The sequence below is a fragment of the Microtus pennsylvanicus genome, chromosome 20 (genome assembly GCF_037038515.1).
Source record: "Microtus pennsylvanicus isolate mMicPen1 chromosome 20, mMicPen1.hap1, whole genome shotgun sequence".
NCBI classification, from domain to species: Eukaryota; Metazoa; Chordata; class Mammalia; order Rodentia; family Cricetidae; genus Microtus; species Microtus pennsylvanicus.
This window is the reverse complement of record NC_134598.1, coordinates 30,171,615-30,194,487: the sequence shown is the minus strand read 5'-3', so window position 1 is coordinate 30,194,487 and position 22,873 is coordinate 30,171,615. Positions and strand designations below refer to the sequence as shown.

Genomic DNA, 22,873 nt, shown 5'->3' with positions numbered 1-22,873 from the left:
CCCATGCCCTTCTTTCCATTAGCCATTAGTCAAATCAATAACGCAAGCAGGAAAGAATTCACAACAACACTCTGCACAATGCCTCTTGTTCCGTAAAGAAGGATAACAGCTTTTAAAAACACGATGAGGGAAGATGTACTCGAGCAAGAGAGGGATTTTCAAATGACATCCAACCATTTCCAATGCGAGATGTTTGCGAGCATCATTTCCTCCATCTCCGTGGATTTAGCTGAGTGCAGCCATGGGCAAAAAGGGCACAGTTGAATGCACTGCCAGCAAAGGGCTAACCTTTTACAGTCTACAGGAAGTGTAAAAGACGGAGGTGAGAAAAACATCCAAAGGTGAAAAATGATCTCTTCAATCAAGAGTAAAGGAAAAAGGAAGAAGAAATTCAAAGAACACCTTTAAAAGCCTTGGATAGTAAAGGGTCAACTAGAGAACTGGGTTACCAAGAGCCAAAATGAGATGGAAACACAAAAGGTTCCTCAAGCTGAGCACAATGGAGCAAACCAGGAATCCCAGCTCCCAGGAGGCTGAGGCCAGAGCATCACAAGCTTAAGGAAAACTTGTGCTAAAACTGGTCTTTCGGGTGTAAAGGTCTTGTCAAGTGCTTTCCTGTGTAGGAGTAGCAAGGTTTAACAGTGAACGCAATCATCAAACTTTCTGCAACTGAGTTATGTAAAAAATATGAGCCAGGTATTGTGGTACACCCCTGTGAACCCAGGATTTGGGGGACAGAGAGGGAAGGATCTCAAGTTCAAGGCCAGCCTGGGTTATACAGTGAGGTCAAGAAGGCCAGCTTAGGTTATGTAGTAAAATCCTGTCTCAAAAGAAAAAATTGAGAAATTAAGAAAGACTAACATCAGAACTTTAGTGCATCTCTTTCTTTCCTTCTTCTTTTCTTTTCTTTTCTTTCTTTCTTTCTTTCTTTCTTTCTTTTTTTTTTTTTTTTTTTTTTTTTTTTTTTTTTTTTTTGAGACAGGGTTTCTCTGTTTTGCCCTGGCTGTGCTGGAAAACTCTCTCTCAAACTCACAGAGATCCACCTGTGTCTGCCTCTCAAGTGCAGGGTTAAGGGTGTGCAATACCATCACCTGGTTTCTTTAAGGCATTTCTAAGCTGAGTAGAGAATGCTATCTCTCAAATATCTTATTGACGCAGTAACAACCATCGTGGCATTTCAGTATTTATCGTGTATCTACTCCTGTCAGATGTGCTCCCTGCCCATCATTTTCTAAACATTTTTCCCTTTTCTTTCTGTTACCGAGGGCTGAATGTAGGGTCTATATGCTAAGCAAGTACTCTACCGCAGTATCTTCTAAATGAGGCTCTGCTGCTGTTTAGTCACTAAGTGTCCTTAGGGTAGGCAGAGAAAGCCCCCGAATTCTCTGCCCTTACTGGTAGAAGGTTCTGATTAAAATAAATAATCTTAAGGCTGGGCATGGTGGCTCATGCCTAGGCAGAGGGAGGCGAGTCTTTGTGAGTTTAAGGCTAGCCTGGTCTACAAGGTCAGCCAGGACTACACAGTGAGACCCTGCCCCAACCCCCAGACAAAAAAAAATCATAGAGAAGGAACCATCAGGCTCCACTGCAAGGTATTAACTACTGTGGAGGTGCACAGGAATCTAGCCAGATGGATTGATGGTGCTCAGGTCCTAGGGCAAGGACTGGCCTGAGATTTCTCTTCTCTCTCTCTCTCTCTCTCTCTCTCTCTCTCTCTCTCTCTCTCTCTCTCTCTCTCTCTCGTTTCTCTGTGTAACCCTGGCTGTCTTAGAACTCACTCTGTATATCAGGCTGGCCTGAAACTCATAAAGATCCGCCTGGCTCTGCCTCCCAAGAGCTGGAAAGGCATGCACCACCATGCCTGACCTCAGTGTCTCTTCTATACCAACATTCAGACTATGAAGACTCAAAGCTGAGCTCTGGGATGACTGAAAGCACAGTAAAACTAATTAATAATTTAGGAAGTAATTCATGAAATTCAGGACAGACACCCTGAGAAGAGGGTGGAGAGATGGCACGGGTTAACAGTTCACATTGTTCCTCTAAAGGAGCCATTAGGTGGCTCACAACTACCTGGGCCTCCAGCTCCAAGGGGACTCAATGCCTCTGTCCCCACATACAAGCCCACCCCACACATATACACATAATTACAAATAATAAAGCCAAAATCTTAAAAAGATACCTTAAGAGTTAAAAAGAAGGGATATCTTTGGGCTACTCTCCAAAACTAACCCTTTTTTATTTTAATGTGGTATGAGCCTCTCTGATAAAGTCTGTGATGTATATGAGCTAGACCTCTGACAATGAAAAATCGTTAGTGTGCACAGTGCTACCCCAAACACATAAAGAACTATGGCGAACTTTCTCAGGGAAGGAGAGGCTAGGCCTCGGGCAGATGTACAGTCTGGTTTATTGAGTCTTTACCGCACCTCTCACATTCCAGTGTATCTCTTGTATTATAGACACAGGTAAGCTACACTTGACACTGACCAACCTAGTAGCTAAACTTGTGGGTAGAGATCGGACTTGTCCAAGCTGGGTGTACCTGACAGAGATCTGGAAGGTGGAGGGAAAGCAGTCCACATTCTCTCCCTCTCTGGGCGTTTTCTGAGACAGGGTTTCATTACCACGTTCAGGCTGGTCTCAAACTTGCAACCCTCCTACCTCAGAGTCCCTAGAGCTGGGCATTGCAGGCTGTATCACCATGCTGGGCTCTTCTGCTTTATGCCCAGGAATTCCTAGCTTTATGAGGACAGCAACAGTGACAGAGCCTAATCCGTCCTCTTTAACAATAAGCTAACCACTGACATCTAACATCAAATTCCATTCTGCTTTTGGGTGATAGATAGGTTTCTGTTTTCTGCACTAGGGTTTATGGCTGATAGAGATGCAAAATAGCTGTCATTTCAAAGGGATAAAAGATCATTTATTCTGGGGCTGGGGAGATGGCTCAGTGGGTAAAGTGATCCCACCCAAGCCCAAGGACACTGGTTCAAATCCTGAGACTCCATATAAACCAGGTATAGTCTGCCTGCAATTTAAGAGACAGAGAGATGGGAGGAAGACCCGACTTTCCTGAAGCTAATGGGCTAGCTAGCTGGCATCCATAGTACTAAACAAGATACTATTGTCTCAAACAAGGTGGAAGGTAAGAACCTTTAACCCATCTGTCCTCTAATCTCCACAAGTACACATCTGCACCAATGCACATGAGTGCTTGCACACACACACACACACACACACACACACACACACACACACACACAGAAATACACACGAAAGAGGAAATTTATTGTAGAACCAAATACCAGTGGCCGTGGCAGGAGAGCACAGTTCCCGGGTACCCCAGACACTATGGTCCCACATGGTAACAGTTTTGTAAAGTTCTTATAGTATGGAATAGCGGGTATTCTAAATCACGGCTCTTGATCCTGATCTGGCTATTGGCCTCAGATACTACCTGACATTCTTAGCCTTTGGGCTAGTGGAAGGTGGGGGTCTGTTTAAACATTCCAACAAGATTTATTTAATAATCACGAAGCTGTTATGTCACACACAGAGGTGGGCAATAAATCGTTATTTGGAGGGCCAAAGACAGCTTCCAGCTTGTGAGACTCTGGCTCTACAATCCGTCCGCTGGCCCTGTAGAATGTTTAGCGTGTGTGTAGCTTTGCTTTTCTGGGGACTTTGTTTCACACTGGTACAGTATTAAATATCTAGAACCAGGGCCAATTAGCAAAGCCTGAATACAGGCACTGGCTGGGTGAGAGTCAAATCACAGCTGGCAAGGAAACTTTGTGCCTCACAAGTGCCCAGCCTGGGTGAGCCAGGCCTACCTGAGTCCTCGGTGAGGAACCTCTGGTAGTGTTTGGGGCGTGAGGAATCCCACAGATATAGTTTGAGACCTGCTCTGGATTTGTTTTTCCTCACAGACTCTACAATTATTCTTTTTTTTTTTTTTTTGAGACAGGATTTCTCCGTAGCTTTTGGTTCCTGTCCTGGAACTAGCTCTTGTAGACCAGGCTGGCCTAGAACTCACAGAGATCTGCCTGCCTCTGCCCGAGTGCTGGGATTAAAGGCGTGCGCAACCACGGCCTGGCTCTGCAACTGTTCTTAAAGTTGAGCATACTGTAGAACAGACCTATGGCCACTGGTGGCTGAATCGACACTGAACATTCTTTGTGGCGTTCTGGGAAAAGGCTTTCGACTCACTGGCTGCCTATTCAGGCATGTACGGGTGTGGAACTCATTGTGCCTGGTGGTGTTGTAATGTGCTCCGGACCAGCAATGCAGTCTATAGTTTGACATTTGCATACTGACTTTGCAAAAAAAAAATCTTAGCTGACATTTTTATGGTATCCAAGAGGTGACAATGTAATTGGAAAACCCCCAAGTAATCCAAAATCAAATATTTGTAACAAGTTTGGAGGAGGCAAAAGCCTAACCACTGGTCCATTAGATTTCTTTTTTTCTTTTTTAAAGAATTATTTATTCCTATTCTGTATGTATGGCTATTTTGCCTGCATGTATTTCTGTATATCACATGCATGCAATGCCCTTGGAGGCCAGAAGACGGCACTGAATTTCCCGTAATTAGAGTTATAGCTAGTTAATTGTTATATGGATGCTGGGGTTTATTTTCTTAAATAATCTATAGAATTCTACAGACTCCAGACACTATGGGCCTATAACATATGAACTAATAAGGGGATGAATCTTCTCTGAGGTTTGATCTTTCTGCTATTTTGGATTTCTGTGTGACGGTCCAATGGCTGCAGATTTCTGATGATCAGCGAGCATTTATTACTCCTGATTACTGTCCCCGAGTCCAGATCACTGTGCCCTCTTACTGCAGTTGAGAGCCTGAAGAAGCAACAGTGCCATGAAAGCAGCTGACAGGACTGTCCACCCACACTGATTGGAGCTTGTTAATGTTATATTATGTTATTACATTTATATAATTATAGTATAATGTTGATTTGTGCCCTTTATTTTTATAGTCTAAGCTTAGAGTTTCAGCTTTCAGACATACTGCTCAAAAAATTGGTTATTGGGTCGGGCGATGGTGGCGCACGCCTTTAATCCCAGCACTCGGGAGGCAGAGGCAGGCGGATCTCTGTGAGTTCGAGACCAGCCTGGTCTGCAAGAGCTAGTTCCAGGACAGGCTCCAAAGCCACAGAGAAACCCTGTCTCAAAAAAAAAAAAACCAAAAAAAAATTGGTTATTGGTTTTGTTTGATAGGGAATTATGACCTTCAGTAAACCCAAACATTAAGGGAAAGAAGTGTGTCTGGAATCCTGTTGAAGTTCAAGTTAAAAGAGAGGAAAAGCCCTGTGAGAGTTGTGGCTTTAGGTAGTGGCCAAGTACGGGTGACAGGGTCCATACAGTCAGTACATTAGCTGAGTCGTGAAGGATGTAGATGCTGAGGGAGTGCGGGGGACACAAATCCCTTACCAATACTAAATTAAGTCATGAGTTAAAGAAGAAATCAAGATGGTAATCATAAAATTGTGAGGCAAAGTACACCTCATACTTCATGAAATACAGCCAAAGCAAGTACTCATAGGAAAATTTATAATATTGTCAGTTATTTTCAAAACTCAAGGTTTTAACTAGGGAGAAAAAAGAAGACAAACACAAAGGCATGAAATACATAAAGCTTGCCATAAACTATGCATTCTTTTAAAAAAAATTGAAAATTACAAACTATATTAAGTTGATCAAACAAAACCAATATCTAATTCTTTGGTCTATCTGATAAACTGAAACTCTAATCTATGAAACATAAAAAGACAGAAATAGTTATTGCATATAATAAGTTCTAATTAATTCAGTCTCCTAAATGAGACTAAAAATGAAGGAATTACTCCTAAAAAGAAAATCTGGCTGGTTATGGTGGTGTCGGTCTTTAACTGTAGCACTTGGGAGGAAGGCAGAGACAGATTCTGTGTGTTTGAAGCCAGCCTGGGCAACTTAGCAACTTCTAGGCCAGCCAGAGCTTCACAGAGAGACCCTCTCTCAAAACAGGCAGCTGGGTGTGGTGGTGCACACTTGCAGTCTTGGCAGGACGAATACCACCAGTTCAAGACCAACCTGGGCTACATATGGAAACCCTGCCTCAAAATAACAGGGGAAGAAAAGCATTGACTGAAATATAGGAGAGTTTGCTAGAAGATTTCAATAATACCTCCTGGACGCTTATAATGTAGAAGGCCCTGGTCTAAGCAATTGGAGTCGGCCATTTACGATTCACGATGGCTCTTGGCAGACGATTTCACTATTTCCATGCCCTATGGAGAAACTTAGCTTAGGAAGTAACTTGCTCAAAGTCACATCAACTAGTACGTAGCTGAAATAGGAATTCCTGCTGTAGAGTCCACACCTCTCTCTTAGAATATCTCTCAAAGAAAAAAAATCAAAATATAAAATTATAACTAGAATCAGACTGACAGATTACATCCACTCTCCTTCTGAGGAAATGGCTATCTTTACAGGCTAATTTTGCTCTAGTTTCAAGGAAGAGATAATTCTCCATTGTTAAAATCAGTATTAGAACACAGAAAGAGATAGGAGGCTTCCTTACTCTTTTAAAGAAGCTGAGGGCACAGCTGGATGGCAGAGAATATGCTTAACCTGTACAAAGTTCTTGGTTCAATATGAAGCAACAAAAACAAAAGGTAGGCAATTAAGTGTTTTGGATTAGAAGATTCAATATTACAAAAATGTCACATTTCCAAAAACCAATCTACAGATTTAACATAATCTCAAACACAATCTCACTGGGTTTGCTAAGAACTGAAATTCACAGGCTCATCATTTTAGAAGTCATCTGGGACAGTGAGTCAAGAACATCCAGAGGCATAAAAGGAGAATCACATGGCACAAGGGGGAAAAAGCAAAAGCTTGCCCAGCAGTGTATAGCACATGACTGCAATCCACCTCGGAGGCTGAGGCAGGGGGATCACAAGTTGTTGAGTAAAATTTGAAAAGGGTGGAGAGATGCCAGATGTGGCGGTGCACTGCCTTCAACCCCTGCATTCACGGAGGCAAAGACACCATCTCTGGGGGTCTGACCCGGACTGGTCTACATAGTGAGTTCCAGGCCAGCTAGGGCTACTACATGATAAGGCCCATCTCAATAAAACGGCACTTTGATTTGTAATAAAGACAACACATTTTAATGCGGGAAGGGATTTTACCAGGCCAACCAAATAACGGTATGGAAAAATAATGGTAGATCAATTGCAAAGGGTCAGATAAAGCTTTTAGAGAAAACAGATTTGTGATTTTTAGGGTAGGCAGTGATTTTTTTTTTTTTGAGCATTGACCATAAAAGAAAAAAAAAACCTGTTAAGTGGATCTTAATGAATTTAGGCGATTCTGTTCTTTGAGAGAAACTATTGAGAATGCAGAGACTGCCAGTGAGATGGCTCAGTGGGCAAAGGTACTTGCTGCCAGGTCTGGGGGCCTGAGTCTGTTCTGAGGGCCTACATGGTGGAAGCAGAGAATCAGCTCCTGTCTTCTGATCTCCATGTGTGCACATATACCAACACAGAAATGTGATAAAATTTTATTTTATAAAATGGGTAAAAGTCACATACAGCCTAAGGGATGTGGGGTAGATATACAATTAAGGACTTGTAGTCTATATATATGTATATAGTTTCACTACTAGTAAGAGAGAACCAATGGGAAACTCACACTGGCCATTAAACTAGCATTAAGCATCTTAAGTTCCATATCAGAGATACAGAAGTGCAAACCACACAGAGACACTACTACACATCTACCAGACTGATACGAAGACCAAAAGAGCGCTGGTAAGGACGTTCTGTGACAAGACCTCTTACACACCGCTGACAGGAGTTTGGATAACTGCTATGGAATGACGTGTGACAATATCTATGTAAGCCATATATGTATTTATATTATACAATATCTATGTAAGATATATGTGTTTCCTATAATCCAGCATTTCCACTTCTAAGTATATACCCAACAGAAACACGCTTAACAAAAACACACTCTGGAAGGTTCTTAAGAACACTACAGTAATTTCAAAGTAGACAATACTTCAGTATGCCCTAAAAAGAGCCATACAGTCACACGAAATATTGTGTCACAATAAAATCCCTAGGTAATCATATGAATGAATCTCACAAAGCCAGAAGGAGAAAAAAAAGGACACATGAAGAGAATGTAAATGAAACTTCATAGCAAACCAAAAGAGCAGACGAAACTGACCTAGGTTATTACAGTTGTGAAGAGCTGTCATTGTGGGGTGAGAACTAGGGACTCAAAAACAGCGGAAAGGAGGCACTGGTGTCATGATGTTCCACTTATTATTTGGGCGTTCATCAACTTGTACACTCTCAGTACGTGGACTTTCCTTACGTATACTATCTTGTGTGTATGAAGACTATCAAAAAAGTTAAGCAGAAATCTGGCAAAGTACGTCTTCAGATAGGATAGTGGCGAAGGAATAGATGAAGAATCCATGAAGGGGTGGAGAGACTGATCAGTGGTTAAGAGCACCGACTGTTCTTCGAGAAGACCTGGGATCAATTCCCCGCACCCACATGGCAGCTCACATCTGTCTGTAACTCGTGTAGGGGATCTCACACCCTATTCTGGTCTCCAGGATCACCAAAAATACATTTGGTGCAGAGACATACAGGTAGGCAAAATACCCATGCACATAAAATATTAAAACATAAAAGGAACGCGCTGCTGGGAAAACAAAACCAAAGAAGAATTCATGTACACCAACTTTTAAGAAGCTAGGCTGAGAGTGCAGCATGTTTATTAAGCATGGACAGGCACTCGGTTCAATCCCTAGCACTAAAATCAGAAATAAATGAATATACTTTTTAATTGCCGATAGATCTATAAACGTATATCTCAGCAATATAATGTTATCGTGGGGCACATGGGACGCACCTATAATCCCAGGCACTCAGGAGGCTGAGATGACAGAGTGGGAAGTTCAAGATCAGCTTGAATTATAAGACCCTTTCCCTCTCCCACCCCCACAAAAAAAGTGTGTATGTGTTTGGGAGGGGGACAAGATTAAAGACAAATTTAAATTTAAGTAAAAATATATTCAAAACTCTGTGATATGCTAAATGTTAAAAATTAAAAAAAAATAATCACACAAATAGTTATGTATTCAACTAGAAAAAAAAGACTTCAAAGAACTTTTTTTTGCTTTATCTTTTATAACAAAATGTTTTGTTTCAAGACAGGCTCGCTCATAACCCAGGCTGGTCTCGAACTCATTGAGTAGCTGCTAACTTTGAAGTTCCTATGATGCTCCTGCAGCCACCTTTGAGAACTGGAATTACAGGAATGTGTACCCCACCCTATCAGCTTCAAGTAGTGCTGGGAATTGAACCAAGGGACCTGTTGTGAGTTCAAGCCAAGTGCTCTACCACAGGAACTCATGCTTAGCCCAATACAATGTATTGCTTTTTTAAAAATTATGTCCAGAAATCAAAGAAAGTAGAGTAAAAAATAATTCAGCCACCTACTTTTGTCTCCCTTTTACCTCCCCACATCCACTCTGCAGCCATCCCCTCAATTTTATATTAGAAACAACAGTCCAAGTCAGTTTTTCATGACTTGGTCTCTGATTTCCAGAGTGTATGCTTTTGTTCTCGTGAACTCCCACAGATAGACCCTTCACTATAGCAAAATAGTCCTATTTCCCACTTAGATATCGTAATCACATTGCCATTTTACACAGTAACCGTCCACACTCGGGGCCCTAAAACTGCACATTATAAATGCTGTCACCCCACCCCGATCCTTGGCATACTCAAAATCTTTTTCCTGTAGTACATTTTCTCCCATCCATCTTTCTAATTCATTCATAGTTGAAGATTTATCTGGGGTATGATTTGCTGAGTATAGGGTTTTTTTTTTAAGTGCTAAGAACAGACCACGGTTTCCAAATGAACCTTCCATTGACAGCACATATGTCAACATTTCACGCTCTGTACGTACCTCACTCTCCCATTGTCTTAATTTCCTAAAATCTAGTTGGCCGAGGGAAAGCACGGCATACATATTCAGTACATACATTCACATTCTAGGGTGTGGGTTTTGACCTGTCTGATGGGAAAATGGCATTGAAAACACTAGACTTATTTATTTATTTTTTTAAATCCAAGATGGCAGAGACATCCTAAAATAGTCCTACACAAAAGCATTCACATCCAGACCAGAGCTCCCATTCAGACCCGGCTACACCTAGCGCAACAGCAAGGACAAAAGAATGGAACCTAGGTGCTGAGATGCCAGAACCCTCACCAGCGGCCACAGGTCTCTCACACACAACGGATCTCCAAGCCTGATAGCTGAGAACTGGCACCTGCTGCTTGCATTCCAAAGGCCACGCCTTGATGAGGATCGTGCTGGTGATAACCGGCACTTCTGGTAACAGACCCACAAAAAAAAATCAAGGCTTAAAGGGAGGAGGTTCAGTAGTAGAGAGAGCACCCGGCACGTTTCGGCCCCGCCCCAGAGAGTCGCAGATCGGGGCGGTGCAGCCAGCGGGTAAGGAAAGAGCAGGACTCCCGCCCCAAGGGCTGGTCAACCGCACCAGGTCTGGGGATTCCGGTTGAGCCTGGGGCAGAGACCAGCCATGACAGGATCCCGCGGGCTACACCTGTCAAGGCGGCTGCAGCCAGTAGGCCCCGAACCAGCGAGGGATTGGTGCCCCAGGCCCGCAGGCGCGCGTCACCCGATCCCTCCCCCTCGGAATCGCTCTCCTTCCTCGCTTTCCCTTCAGTCCTCCTTAGACAAAGACGGTCCGCACTCCCAGCCATTTCCTCCTCACCTCAAAAACCACCTCTTCGTCAAACTCCGGTGTCATCCTTCTCCGCCATACCACCCGCCTCAGCACGATGGGAAATGAAGGAAGGGAGGGCAAGCAGCACCCAGGCTTCGGCTCCTGCCCACCTCGGGGGCGCTGGAAACTACAACTCCCGGCATGCTTCGCGGCGCCCGCCCCCTTCCTCTCTGCTGATTGGAGCAGAGGGTGAGCGCGTAGGCTGGAGGGGCGGGAGCGGGCGGGCGCTGCGGAGCTCCTATTGGAGAGAGCTACGGCTTTTGTCTGCCTTTTACATCCCGGGACGACCAGGGGGCGCCTGGAGCGCGGATTTTCCTCGGGAGCTGTGGAGGGGCGCGCGCCGGCGAGGCCGGCTCCGCTCGTGCGCGCGCCCGGCGGTCGTTCCCGGCCGCGCGGCGGAGCGGCGCTCGTGCTCGCCGTCCTGTCGCTGGGCTGTGCGGCGCCCGGGGGACGCCGGAGGGTCGCGGGATCCGGCGTCTGTCCTTTGTGAGGCGCTCAGACAATTCGATCTGGGGTGCGGGACGGAATGTGGGCGCTGCGGGGTTGTTTTCTCTCTCTTGCTCCAACTCTGGGGAGTGTGGACTGAACAGGAGCCATGGACTGAGGGCGTGAGCGGCGCGGGGCAGTCATGACTTCGGTCGCGGGTAAGTGGCCGGGCTGCCGGGAAAGTTGCTGCGGGCTCCCGCTGTCCCCGGTGTCGTTCTCCCCGATCCCGGGTGCGGGGTCCCCCGGGATCCCACCGACCCCCGTGAGCCCAGGTGAAGCGACGGCGACTCGGCGCTTGCTCCCGTGCTCTGGCGACGTCGCCTGTGCGCGGTGCGGGAAGCTTGGAGTAGTCGGACGCGGAGGACTCAGTTATTCTAAATAGGACAGTTTCCCAGCGAGTTGAACTAATTGCACAACTAGTCTGAGTTGCTTTCCAGCCTGGTCGTTATCTATTGGCATTCTTCGCTAAATTAGTAGGGAGGTTTAAACAGAGCTGGTCGCACCCTGACGTCTTGAGTCCTATTACCTGAAGAGTAAAGTGTACGATTAGATGGCAAAAAAAGACAAAAATACAAGCCCTCCCCAACCAACCAATTAACACCCCCCCCACAAACGAAAAACCCAACCCCCCCTTTTTTCTCATCTTCACTTTTTCTTAACCCCCCCCTTAGTTATACATCGACAGTGTAAACAAAGCCTCATTTTCTGTCTGCCTCCTTTCCACTCACCCAAATGACAAAGCCTCTGCTTACCTTTGTGTGAATTTAGGCATTTCTCGTCATTGTATTGAGAAACATTCTTAAGGGGCAATTTTTATTTTTCCAAATTTAAGTGCCTGGGTGACGTTATGGTCCCTTTATAAGACTATAGCTTATTATTATTTTTTAAACCAGAATTTTATAAGGTATGGATTTTTTTTTAAACATCTTCATTCGCATTTGAAGAAACTTCGGTGAGAAATTCTGTAGTAAAAGAGTTCAAGGCTTCACTTCAGTTAGGTCTAGAATAAGCACTTCAGTATCAGATGAAATTTTCCTTGCTTTCTTTGGCGTTTGTTTAAAATTCCTGCAACTTGAAACTGTCAAAGAGCGCACCAAATGTTCTGATTTGTATTTCTAAAGCCTTGGAAGAGTCGCACTGCCAGGCATAATCAGAGCACATTAAACAAGCAAGAAACTAGTAACAGTAAGAAAGCAAGGGGTGAAGTGTTCGCGGCAGAAAACGTAGATCTCTTCTCTTTGATGTTATGTGTATCCATTCACGTGATCGTCGGGCACTGTTAGTCATTTACAAAGGTCTCTCTCTGTCTCTCTGTCTCTCTGTCTCTCTCTCTCTCTCTTTCTTTAAGAGGCGCTCCTCTTACACAGTGGATTGTTTTCAGCCTAACTTTCTGCGCCTCACCTTCAACTTAACTTTGGTAAATTACTGAACTTGTATAATTAAATTAAGATAAAAATTGGAAAATTAATTAAAATTTCCAGGGCTCTGTCTGGAAGTTTATGATTGTTTCATTTTGAATTACGCTAGAATAAGGCAACCTATTTTTATACTTATCAACTTTACAATTAAGGAAATCCACAGCATTTTTGTGGTCTTTTAAAGAGACACTTCCTGTGTCTAGCTGAGTTAGTTGATTTTTTTTTTTGAAGTATGGGCTGCTGAGAAGCATTAACTACTTTTTTGCTCACCCGTCTGATGACATTTATTATAACTTTTTCTTATGTCTAGGGGATGTTGAGGAGGAGTGAGATTTTTTTTGCCCCCACCCTTTTTGATAAAGTTACATATACATTGCCCTCACAAGTCACATGTATGTGGGTCAGAACAATGCAATTTATTAAAACTTTGCGGAAAGTTACTCTTGGAGTAGAGAGTGGGTTTTTTTTTTTGTGTATTCTGGTGTCTTTGGGAAAGATGGCCTCATTTAAAATTAGGGGCTGTGGCTGGGCGGTGGTGGCACATGCCTTTAAGCCCAGCACTCAGGAGGCAAAGGCAGGCGGACTTCTGTGAGTTCGAGGCCAGCCTGGTCTACAAGAGCTAGTTCCAGCACAGGCTCCAAAGCCACAGAGAAACCCTGTCTCAAAAAAAAAAAAAAAAAGAACCAAAAAAACAAAAAACCCAAAAAACAACAACAACAAAACCCACAAAAAAAATTAGGGGTTGTAGAGCAGTGGAGTGGTTTGTGCCCTGAAGAACCTGAGCTTGTTTTGTTTTTCCTGCAGCCGTTGAAGAGTGAACCCATAAAAGAGATTTTGGAAGTATTCTAAGTAGTGTATGAAAAAAGGGGATAATTATAAGTATCACCTATCTATCCATCATCTCTCATTGTGTGTATATCCACTTTACTGTTTCATTAATGCCTGTGCCTCTTGGCTCTGGGGAGGAGCCAAGGCCACCTGTGTGTAACAGATGACGACTCTGTTTATAACAGTAAAATGGTACCGGGGCTTGACTTTTCTACCTTAGATTTCCCTGGAGCCAAACAGCTGTGTAAATAAAAGATTTGCTGCCTTGCTCCCAAGAAGCATTGGGGTCTGATTGTTAATACAGTGTCAAGATCCAGAGGTGCAGGATTCGTTCCCAAGCATTGTGTCCTGATTTCAAGGTTTGACACCGGAGCAGGTCACAACGTAGTGTCTTGTCAGAGTTGTTTTAAGCCATGTTTCTTTCAGAATAGAGCTGTTAAAAACCGTGCGGGCCGGTGAGATGGCTCAGTGGGTTAGGCTCTTGCTGTCAAGGCTGATGACCTGAGTTTGATCCCCGGGACCCACAGGATGAAATGAGAGAATCAGTCTTTCAAGTTGTCATCTAACACATGTGTTACGGAATTCATAGCTACCCCCTCCCACAAATGAGATATAGTTTAAAAAAATATTAATGGAGCTGACACGGCGTTGCATCCCTGTAATCCCAGTACTAGAGAGGGCGAACCAGGAAGACTGCAGTTCAGGGATATCCAGGGCTATATTCCAAAGCCTATCTCCAAAACCTAAAAATAAAGAAAAACAGTAAGGAAAGGTTTTTGTATATCGCTGTACCAGGGACTTGGCAAACACTTCCCCCTATTAGTCATTAAGGAATTACACAATAATCCTATTGAAGTTCATCCTGCTCCCTTTTCAAAACATCATTTTGAAAAAGATTTATTTTAAAAATGTGTGTGTGTATGTGTGTGGTGGGTAGAGGTTTGTGTATGTGTGAACACAGATGCCAGCAGAGTTCAGGAGAGGTTGTTGAATTCCTCTAGAACTGGAGTTACAGGCAGTTGTAGAACCAACCCTTCCCAACTCTCTATCCCCTGATCTCTACCCTGGTCGCATAGGTGCTGGGAACTGAACTCAGGTTTTCTATAAGCACAGAATGCTGAAAAGATGGCTCAGTGGTTAAGAGCACTAACTGCTCTTCCAGAGGACCCAGGTTCAATTCCCAGCACCCACATGACAGCTAACAACTTGTCTGTAACTCCCGTTCCAGAGGATCTGACACCGTCACACCAATGTACATAAAATAAAGTTGAATAAATTATAAATTTTTCTTTAAAAAAGAACAGAATGTACTGTACTCTAAACCACTGAGCCATCTCTTTAGCCTCCAGAATACCATTTGATGTTAAATTGGATGTTGAAGTTAAAAATAAAGAAATTTTCTGTCACTGAAGACCTATTAAATGGAATGGTGTGTATGTGGCAGCTGTCTCTCAGTGCCCCCTGTCAGCACTGAGAACCCAGAGAATAAGGCCGTGAATTAGCTGGACTCCGAGTTAATCGCTGACTTCTTCCACTCGAATGCACAGGTAACAAACAATAGGAAGCCCAAGTTCACAGTTAGTTATTGAGTGTGCGTGCGTTGCAGGCTTTAGAACATAACACCGTGCCGTGTTTCCTGGGAGTCAGCCTTGGCTCATATGCACTTAACTTGCTTGCTGTGAAATCGAGAAGAGGAATTTGTCTCTTAGAAGCAGACTCAAAGGAAGGACTGGAATTGGGACTAGAGATTGTGATGTAGGGAGGGCAGGACAATAGAACGGAAGAAGGGCTAAAATTGGTACCAGAGAGTAATAAAACGCTTTAGGGAGGCTGAGCTGGAGGATGGAGAGTTTGAAGTCAGCTTGGGGATACAGGGCAAGACAGTAACAGCAAAATAACTAGTAATAGAATGTTCTCAATGAAAAGCAAAATGACTTGATTAAATGACCTCAGACCTTCTGACTAGACTCTAAGATCAGAAAGTAAAAGATTAATTAGATGAGATCTCTCATTTTCTCTTCTCCCTCTCTCCCATCCTTCTTTCCTTTCTTCCTTATTTGTTTATTTTGGTTTTTTGAGACAGGATTTCTCTGTAGCCCTGGCTATCCTGGAACTTGTTCTGTAGATCAGGCTGGCCTTGAACTCAGGGAATAAAGGTGTGCACACCACTACCACCTGGCTAAAATGTCTCTTTTTTAAAAAATAATTCTTTCAAAAATTATTGTTATTGTGTGTGGTGTGTTTGGGTGTGTGGGGGAGACCACAGTGTGCATATGAAGACTGGAGAACAGCTTGGTGGAGATAGTTTTCTTTCCACCTTTATGTGTGTTCTGGAAATTGGACTCAAATCTCCAGGTTTGTGTGGCAAGTACCTTTATCTGGCGAGCCATCCGGCTGGCCTGCATTTCTTTTTAATTGTGGTAAAATAGACCATCTTAACGTCTGTAGGTTTTTTTGGAACAGGAACTTTTTGTATAGCCCAAGCTAGCCTCAAACTCATAACAATCCTCCTGTCTCAGCTTCCTAAGAAGCAAGCAGCAGGACTTCAGGCAAGCACCACTGTGCCCCTCTGTCTTAACTATTTCCAAGTGTACAGCTCAGTAACATTAAGAACATTTTCGTAGCTGATCTCCAGAACCCATTTTGTCCTGTAAAAACTCATATTCTTAATTAAGAAATCCCAGTGCTAGGACGTTTTAAGCGCGACAGAAATGAAGTTAACGTGACAGTCTGTCCGTTTTTATTGAATGAGAAGGGAGTCTGCGGCAAGTCCTCAGGCAGTCATCCTTTCCCTTAAGGTTTGACTTGATGGATGGAGAAGTTAATGTAATATACTGTGTCAGCACTGCCAAAACCACAAGAACCAAACCTCAGGCTAATAATGTGTATATTGAACAGCTAACTGAAAATTGCCTGCCTTGGGAATTCGTTATTGTTTTGAAACTTCGTTGCCTTTCTTATGATAAGCTTGTGTCTAGGGATTGAGTTTGGTAAGGCAATGTTATAAAGCCTTGACTCTGCATATCATATCAGAGTTAGAGTTACCTAGGAAGAGGAAGAGGAAGAGGAAGGAAGGCACCCTGCCTTCTCCCCCCCTTTTTTTACTCAGTTCCATGTAATATTTTTTCCAAGCGTTATGACTAATTTCCTTTGTTGAAAAGAAAATCAACACAAATGAAATGTCAAAGTCTCTCTGTGTGCAGATAAATGAAACAATGTTGAGAAGTCTTGTGCAGCATGTATTTTGAGATTGTTTGGTAAATATGTTAAAAAATTAAGTATTAGATCCTGTTGAAGAAGCTAATTTAAGAAGTGTGAGATAAGTCAGGCAGTGGTGGCACACACCTTTAATCCCAGCACTCGGGAGATCTGCCTAGATCTCTGTGAGTTCAGGGCCAGCCTGGTCTACAGAGCTAGTTCCAGGAGAGGCTCCAAAGCTACAGAGAAACCCGATCTTGAAAAACTGGGGGAAAAAAGTGTAAGATAAAACGTGTTTGAACTAAAGTCCACTGGGGGTGGGGAGCTTGATTGACAAGTAGAAGATCCTAAAGGAACTTAAAAGAAATATAATCCTTGTGTATCATTTTTAGTTTTATTAGAGTCTTTAAAAAAAGAATTATTTTGTTTTGTTTATATGTGTGTCTATTTGGGCGTATGTTCAAATGTGAGTGCATGTGCCTGTGAAGGCCAGAAGAGGGCGTCATATCCCTTTGAGCTGGAGTTACAGGTTGTTGTGAACTTGGTTGCTGGAACTGAACTCTGCCCCTCATGATTGAACTGAAAGTACTCTGAGCCACACAGTCCTCTCTCTAGCTCCTTTAGTATGGTCCTTTGTGTAAGGCTGTTGTCAAGTTTCTGTAGTCTGAGAGCCGGCCTGCACAAACGCAGCACTGTAGAATAGGTGTTGATAACACTTGAGGAAGAGTTGCCACACCAGAACTTGTGGTCATCCTTTAATATTGGGCTTGATGGTGCAGACCGCAATTCCAGCACCCAGGACGCTACAGCTGAGGGATGTAGCCTGACACCCACCTGGCTTATACAATGAGACCCTTGCTCAGAGGAACATCACACAAACACGTGGTGCTTAGTGGTGAAGGATGAAAGACTTAGTCAGTCACCCATGGGAAATGAAAGAAATACAGATGTACAGATTGTATGTTCAGACACTCTCCAGTTGTTTGATCTGGAGCCAGGCCTGGGCGTGTGTCAAAGCTCTATGAAGAAATATCATGAAGTTCCCAATTGGTCCTTGGACAGAGAAATACCACTTCTTTGTAAACATCAATTAATACCAAAGAATTCACTTTCAGTCTTTTTAGGGTAGAAAAAATATCTGTTTTCCACATTCATTTTACAGAATGTTTTGGGGGTTCTGTCAGGTAGACAATCTTTTTTTTTTTTTTTTTTGGATTTTTTGAGACAGGGTTTCTCCATAGCTTTTGGTTCCTGTCCTGGAACTAGCTCTTGTAGACCAGGCTGGCCTCGAACTCACAGAGATCCGCCTGCCTCTGCCTCCCGAGTGCTGGGATTAAAGGCGTGCGCCACCACCGCCCGGCGAGGTAGACAATCTTTGTAACAGGCCATTACATGGATCTTGCCTGTCTTGCTGACCAGCACTGCTGATTTATGTGAGGAATAGAGAGTTGCGTACTGTGGGGAACTCTTAAACCCAGTGGATGAGCTGGCAAGACTATATAGAGTCACTAAGTAAAAGCCAGTGATTTAATTAATGTCAAAGTTAGGGGAAGATCTGTAGTGGATTAACTAAAAAATATACGGTATGTCTAAAGCTGCTTACACTAGAACTTAAGGACAATTTCAAGAATTTTCAAGAATAATGTTGACTCTGTAAGATAATATAATCTACTTAGTAAAATGGAAGGTCAGTTTTTTATTCATTTTATTGAGTTCTACATTTTTCTCTGCTCACCTCTCTTACTCTCTCCTCCCCTTCAGCCTTCTCCCAAGGCCCCCATGCTCCCAATTTCCTCAGGAGATCTTGTCTTTTTTCTACTTCCCTTGTAGATTTGATCCATGTAAGTCTCTCTTAGGGTCCTCATTGTAGTCTAGGTTCTCTGGGATTGTGAATTGTAGGCTGGTTTTCTTTGCTTTATGCTTAAAAGCCCTTATAAGTGAGTACATATGATAATTATCTTTCTGGGTCTGGGTTACCTCACTCAAAATGATGTTTTCTAGCTCCATCCATTTGCCTGCAAATTTCAAGCTGTTATTTTTTTTCTGCTGTGTAGTACTCCGTTGTGTAAATGTACACATTTTTCTTATCCATTCTTTGGTCAAGGGGCATTTAGGTTGTTTCCAGGTTCTGGCTATGACAAACAAAGCTGCTATGAACATAGTTGAGCACATGTCCTTGTGGCATGATTGCGCATCCTTTGTATATATACCCAAAAGTGGTATTGAGGAAGGTTGTTTCCCAATTTTCTGAGAAGTCAGAAAGGCCATATTGTTTAAAAAACTTCACTCAGCAAGCGTGGGAGTGCATGCCTGTAATTTCAGCATTAAGAAGTATGGCTGTGAATTTGAGACTGAGCTGTGTTGTAGAGACCAAGCCAGCCAGGACTGCATAGCAAGACCTTGCGACAGAAAACAAATAAAAACAGAAAAATGGTATGCATTTTTTATATCCTCTGAGGTCTAATTATTATATTTTCCTTTCTAGAACTTAAGAAGCCACCATTGGCTCCCAAGCCAAAGTTAGTGGGGACAAATAGCAGGCCATCTCCCCCTCCCATTGCACCCAAACCGGACATCGTAAATGCTAGTGTTCCACGGTTAACAAAGAAAACCAAACCAGCAATTGCACCAAAACCAAAAGCCCTGACAAACTCAGCTGTTCAAGACATCAAGCAGTCACCCTCAAAGAAACCCCCTTTGAACCTGGAGGAGCGGGAGCCGGAATTACCGGAGAGCACTGACACGTTTAATTGCAAAGATGTCGGGGATGCACACAGTGATTATATTTTACCAACGTGTTCCTGCAGTTCTGCGTGTACTCGTGAGCCTGGGAATAGAGGAAGTCTGTGTGCAAAGCAGCTCGTTCTAGAGCCTCTGGGAATGAAAGAAAATTTAGAGAATAGTAAAAACAGTGAGTCCTCTTTAACTGCAAAGAGGAGGACTAGGTGGGATTCGAGTGGTGAAAAGGGCCGGAGCCAGAGTGGAGTTATTTTAAAGGCAGGTGTCTTAGAAGAGAAGCTCAAAGAGGTTTTAACACAGCAGCAATCACCCCGTAGTACCCCGAAGAAGCACAGGTCTCCCCCCAACACAGAAATAAATGGCGACTACAGTGGCAGCGGACAGATCAGAATTGACCTGGCAGATCTGCCCCCTTCCCTGTCCCGCTTTGAAAAAGTTCCTGCTCATCACAGCTGCCACCCACAGCCCCCTAGGGACGAATCTCAGAACCTGGAGACTTGTGAAGCTGGCAGCGCTAAGAGTAGCCGTCACTCCGAGTCCTGTGAACTAGATGACAAAAAGACGCCTCCCGATGGAACTGGTAAGAAGCCGGACGTCACAGATCTTGGTCCTTTAGAAATTCACTTATTACCTCATACCTCAAAGTTTCCAATTCCCAAGCCCAGAAAGACACACGCTGCTCGCCTGCTTCGCCAGAAGTGTGTAGATACTCCTAGTGAAAGTGCCGAAGAGCCAGAGAATTCAAACAATGGCTCTTCTTGTCTCCTTGAAGATAGTTTGAAAAACAATCAAGTCAGTGTTCTTCATCAGAATGTTTTGTATAACCAGGGACAAGTGGACAAAGTGAAGGCAGCAAATAAAAGGGCATTGACTAGCGATCCCAAGAGTGACAGACAAGACTCAGTCAGCTCCCAGAAAGCTGTACGTCAGGAAACGTGTTCCTCTGAAAAAGCGACGCCTTCTTCAGATGCAGACTCTATTTTGAGAGCTGACAGCACAGCAGAAGGTGGTGCTGGAATGTTACCTGCCGCGGAGAGAGAAGCTAGTTTACAATGCCGTACTCAGTCTCCGAGCTTGCCTAAGCAAGCCCAGTTGTCCTGCACTGAACACCCGCCAACTACCTGTGACGTGGAATTGTCTGTTCCTCAAGTACAAAAGGAATCTTCTTCTAGAGTTGTTCCCAAAAAACCTCAGAGACACAGCCTGCCTGCTGCGGGGGTGCTTAAGAAGGCTGCTTCCGAGGAACACGTAGAAAAAAATTCTTATTCGTCAAGCAGAGCAACAAATTCAGAGAAAGGTCTACAAAGAAATCACCCTCAACCGTTGGGCCCCTCCAACCGTGGTGTATCACCATCATTCTCTGACATGCCCAACCCAACTTCAGAAAAGCCAGTGTGGAAGTTACCTCATCCCATTTTGCCTTTTCCAGGGAGCCCAGAGTCCTTGAAGCGCGTCACTTTATCCTTAAATAATGAGCCTGCTAGTTCCCTAACCAAGCCAAGAGCAAAGTCTCTATCTGCTGTGGATACGGACAGGTGCGATAAACCTTGCAAAGACCCTCCAAAGAGAACTTCCTTTAAAAAGTTGATTAATGTCAAACTGTCCATTGGCTTCATAAAGAGTGACTTTCAGAAGTTTAGGTCAAAAAGCTGCCAGCCAGTGGATGCCACTATAGGACCTTTGCTCAGTAGAGAGCCGAAAGGGCTAGAAAGTGATTGGCAAGGTTTGGTGACGGGAGAAGAAAAGAGAAGTAAACCCAGCAAGGCGTATTCTGCAGAAAACTGCAGCCTCGGGTCTCCAAAGGGGAAATCTCGGGGTCAGACCAGAGCAGCCAATGGTCAGAGAGCTGAGTCTCTGGATGACCAGATGCTCTCCAGGGACTCCCCTAGTACAAGGGACTGCGCACCGGAGTATGAAAATGTCCGCCACTATGAGGAGATTCCCGAGTATGAAAACTTGCCCTTTGTGCTGGCTGGAGGAAAGGCTCCAGAGCTGGGGTGGCAGACTTCTAGCCGTGTGGAGGACACGGACGCAAATCTGTACGAAGTACAAGAGCCCTATGATGCTCCAGATGGCCAGCCGCAACTCGATCCTAGACGTCCGCCTTCCAGGTAATGCGTAGGTGTCAGCTAGACCTGCACTTTGGCGTGCGGCGTGGTAATTAGCCTTCAACCACTCTGTGATAGAGGACAGCAGAGAGGAAAGTCACTTACAGAGGAACTGATTGAGAGAGGGGAGATGAAAGCGGTTCCGTGTTCAGACTCCATCTGTCGTACAATTGCAAGGCAAGCTTGTAATACCTACTTTCATAGCCAATCCAAAGGCTTGGAATAGCAGCGACGTGACCGCTGCAAGGGTGGCCTAGATAGAGTTCCAGGATCCCCATGCACCAATGCAGAGCCGTAGGCAGGGGTACGACGTTATGAAATCCTTGCGTTTATATAAGGTGCCATTGTTGGAATACTCGAGATTTTGCTGCTCCTCAAGTGTGTACTTTACTTGCTGACCTCAGGCAATCACGGGGAAGTTCAGGGGACAGTCGTCTTCCTCCTTTTGTGTGCGTACTCTCCCTTCCATCTCTCTCACCGCCATTTTACTCATCCTCAGCGGCTCAGCTTCTCCGTCCCAGGCTTCATGGAGGTGGTAGCAGGAAGTGTTTGCTTCCTACTAAACTGCCTATTATCCCGTGCTGTCCTTGCATTTTGTATCTCAGTCTGACTCACGGCCTATTGCTAATTGGTGCATCTGATGTTCTATGTTTAGTTTTGTAAAAAGTATTTATTAATCTTTGACAAGTTCATACATGTACATGATGTACTTTGTTGTTTTCACTCCCATAGCTCTCCCTTATCCCTCCCCACTTCCACTGACCCCTTTTTTTCTTCTTTACGTGTCCTTTTGATCTGTGCGGACTTTGTTTGTGTGGGACCTATTAAATTTAATTGCTGTTGCTTGAGTGAGTTTGAGTGAATGGGGGTTATTTACTGGCGCATAGACACCTTAACAGTGAGCGGGCTACACTACTGAAGAGAATGCCTTCAGTTTTAAGTGCCCCGAAGAGTTCTGGCTCTCTCTCTCTCTTTATTCTATATATAAGGGCAAACAGGGAGCCCAGTAGGCTCTGTGGTGTGGAGTGGGCACAGGCCAAGAAGGAACGAAACAAAAGCACAGGAAATAAACACCACCTTCCTTCTCTCTCCATGGTTGCAGAGTAGCCTTTGCCTTGCGTTTGCAGTGTTTCTTTTGTATTGTGAAGTCTTCAGATTATCCTCAGGCTGCAAACATGGGCCTTGAGAACTCAAGTCTGAAAAGAAGACTTGTAGAAACATACTGAGCACATAGTGGGATTCCA

The 22,873-nt window shown here is 44.0% G+C and overlaps 2 protein-coding genes across 7 annotated transcripts in view; one reads left to right on the top strand and one right to left on the bottom strand.

Moving 5' to 3' along the window:
• Positions 1-10,982, bottom strand: part of Vezt (vezatin, adherens junctions transmembrane protein) — a 48,755-nt gene extending 37,773 nt beyond the window's left edge. For 4 of the 5 annotated variants that reach the window (XM_075954058.1, XM_075954056.1, XM_075954059.1 and 1 more), the window contains exon 1: positions 10,841-10,982. In XM_075954058.1, the coding sequence (XP_075810173.1) occupies positions 10,841-10,876 (36 nt within the window). In that variant the 5' untranslated portion in view covers positions 10,877-10,982. The remainder of the gene's footprint in view (positions 1-10,840) is intronic. The other variant, XM_075954060.1, reaches the window with a different exon arrangement.
• A 256-nt stretch (positions 10,983-11,238) lies between these two features.
• The window catches only part of Fgd6 (FYVE, RhoGEF and PH domain containing 6), a 118,949-nt gene continuing 107,314 nt past the window's right edge, over positions 11,239-22,873 (top strand). Inside the window, exons 1-2 of one of the 2 annotated variants that reach the window (XM_075954196.1) lie at positions 11,239-11,496; positions 19,268-21,632. In XM_075954196.1, the coding sequence (XP_075810311.1) occupies positions 11,481-11,496; positions 19,268-21,632 (2,381 nt within the window). In that variant the 5' untranslated portion in view covers positions 11,239-11,480. The remainder of the gene's footprint in view (positions 11,497-19,267; positions 21,633-22,873) is intronic. The other variant, XM_075954197.1, reaches the window with a different exon arrangement.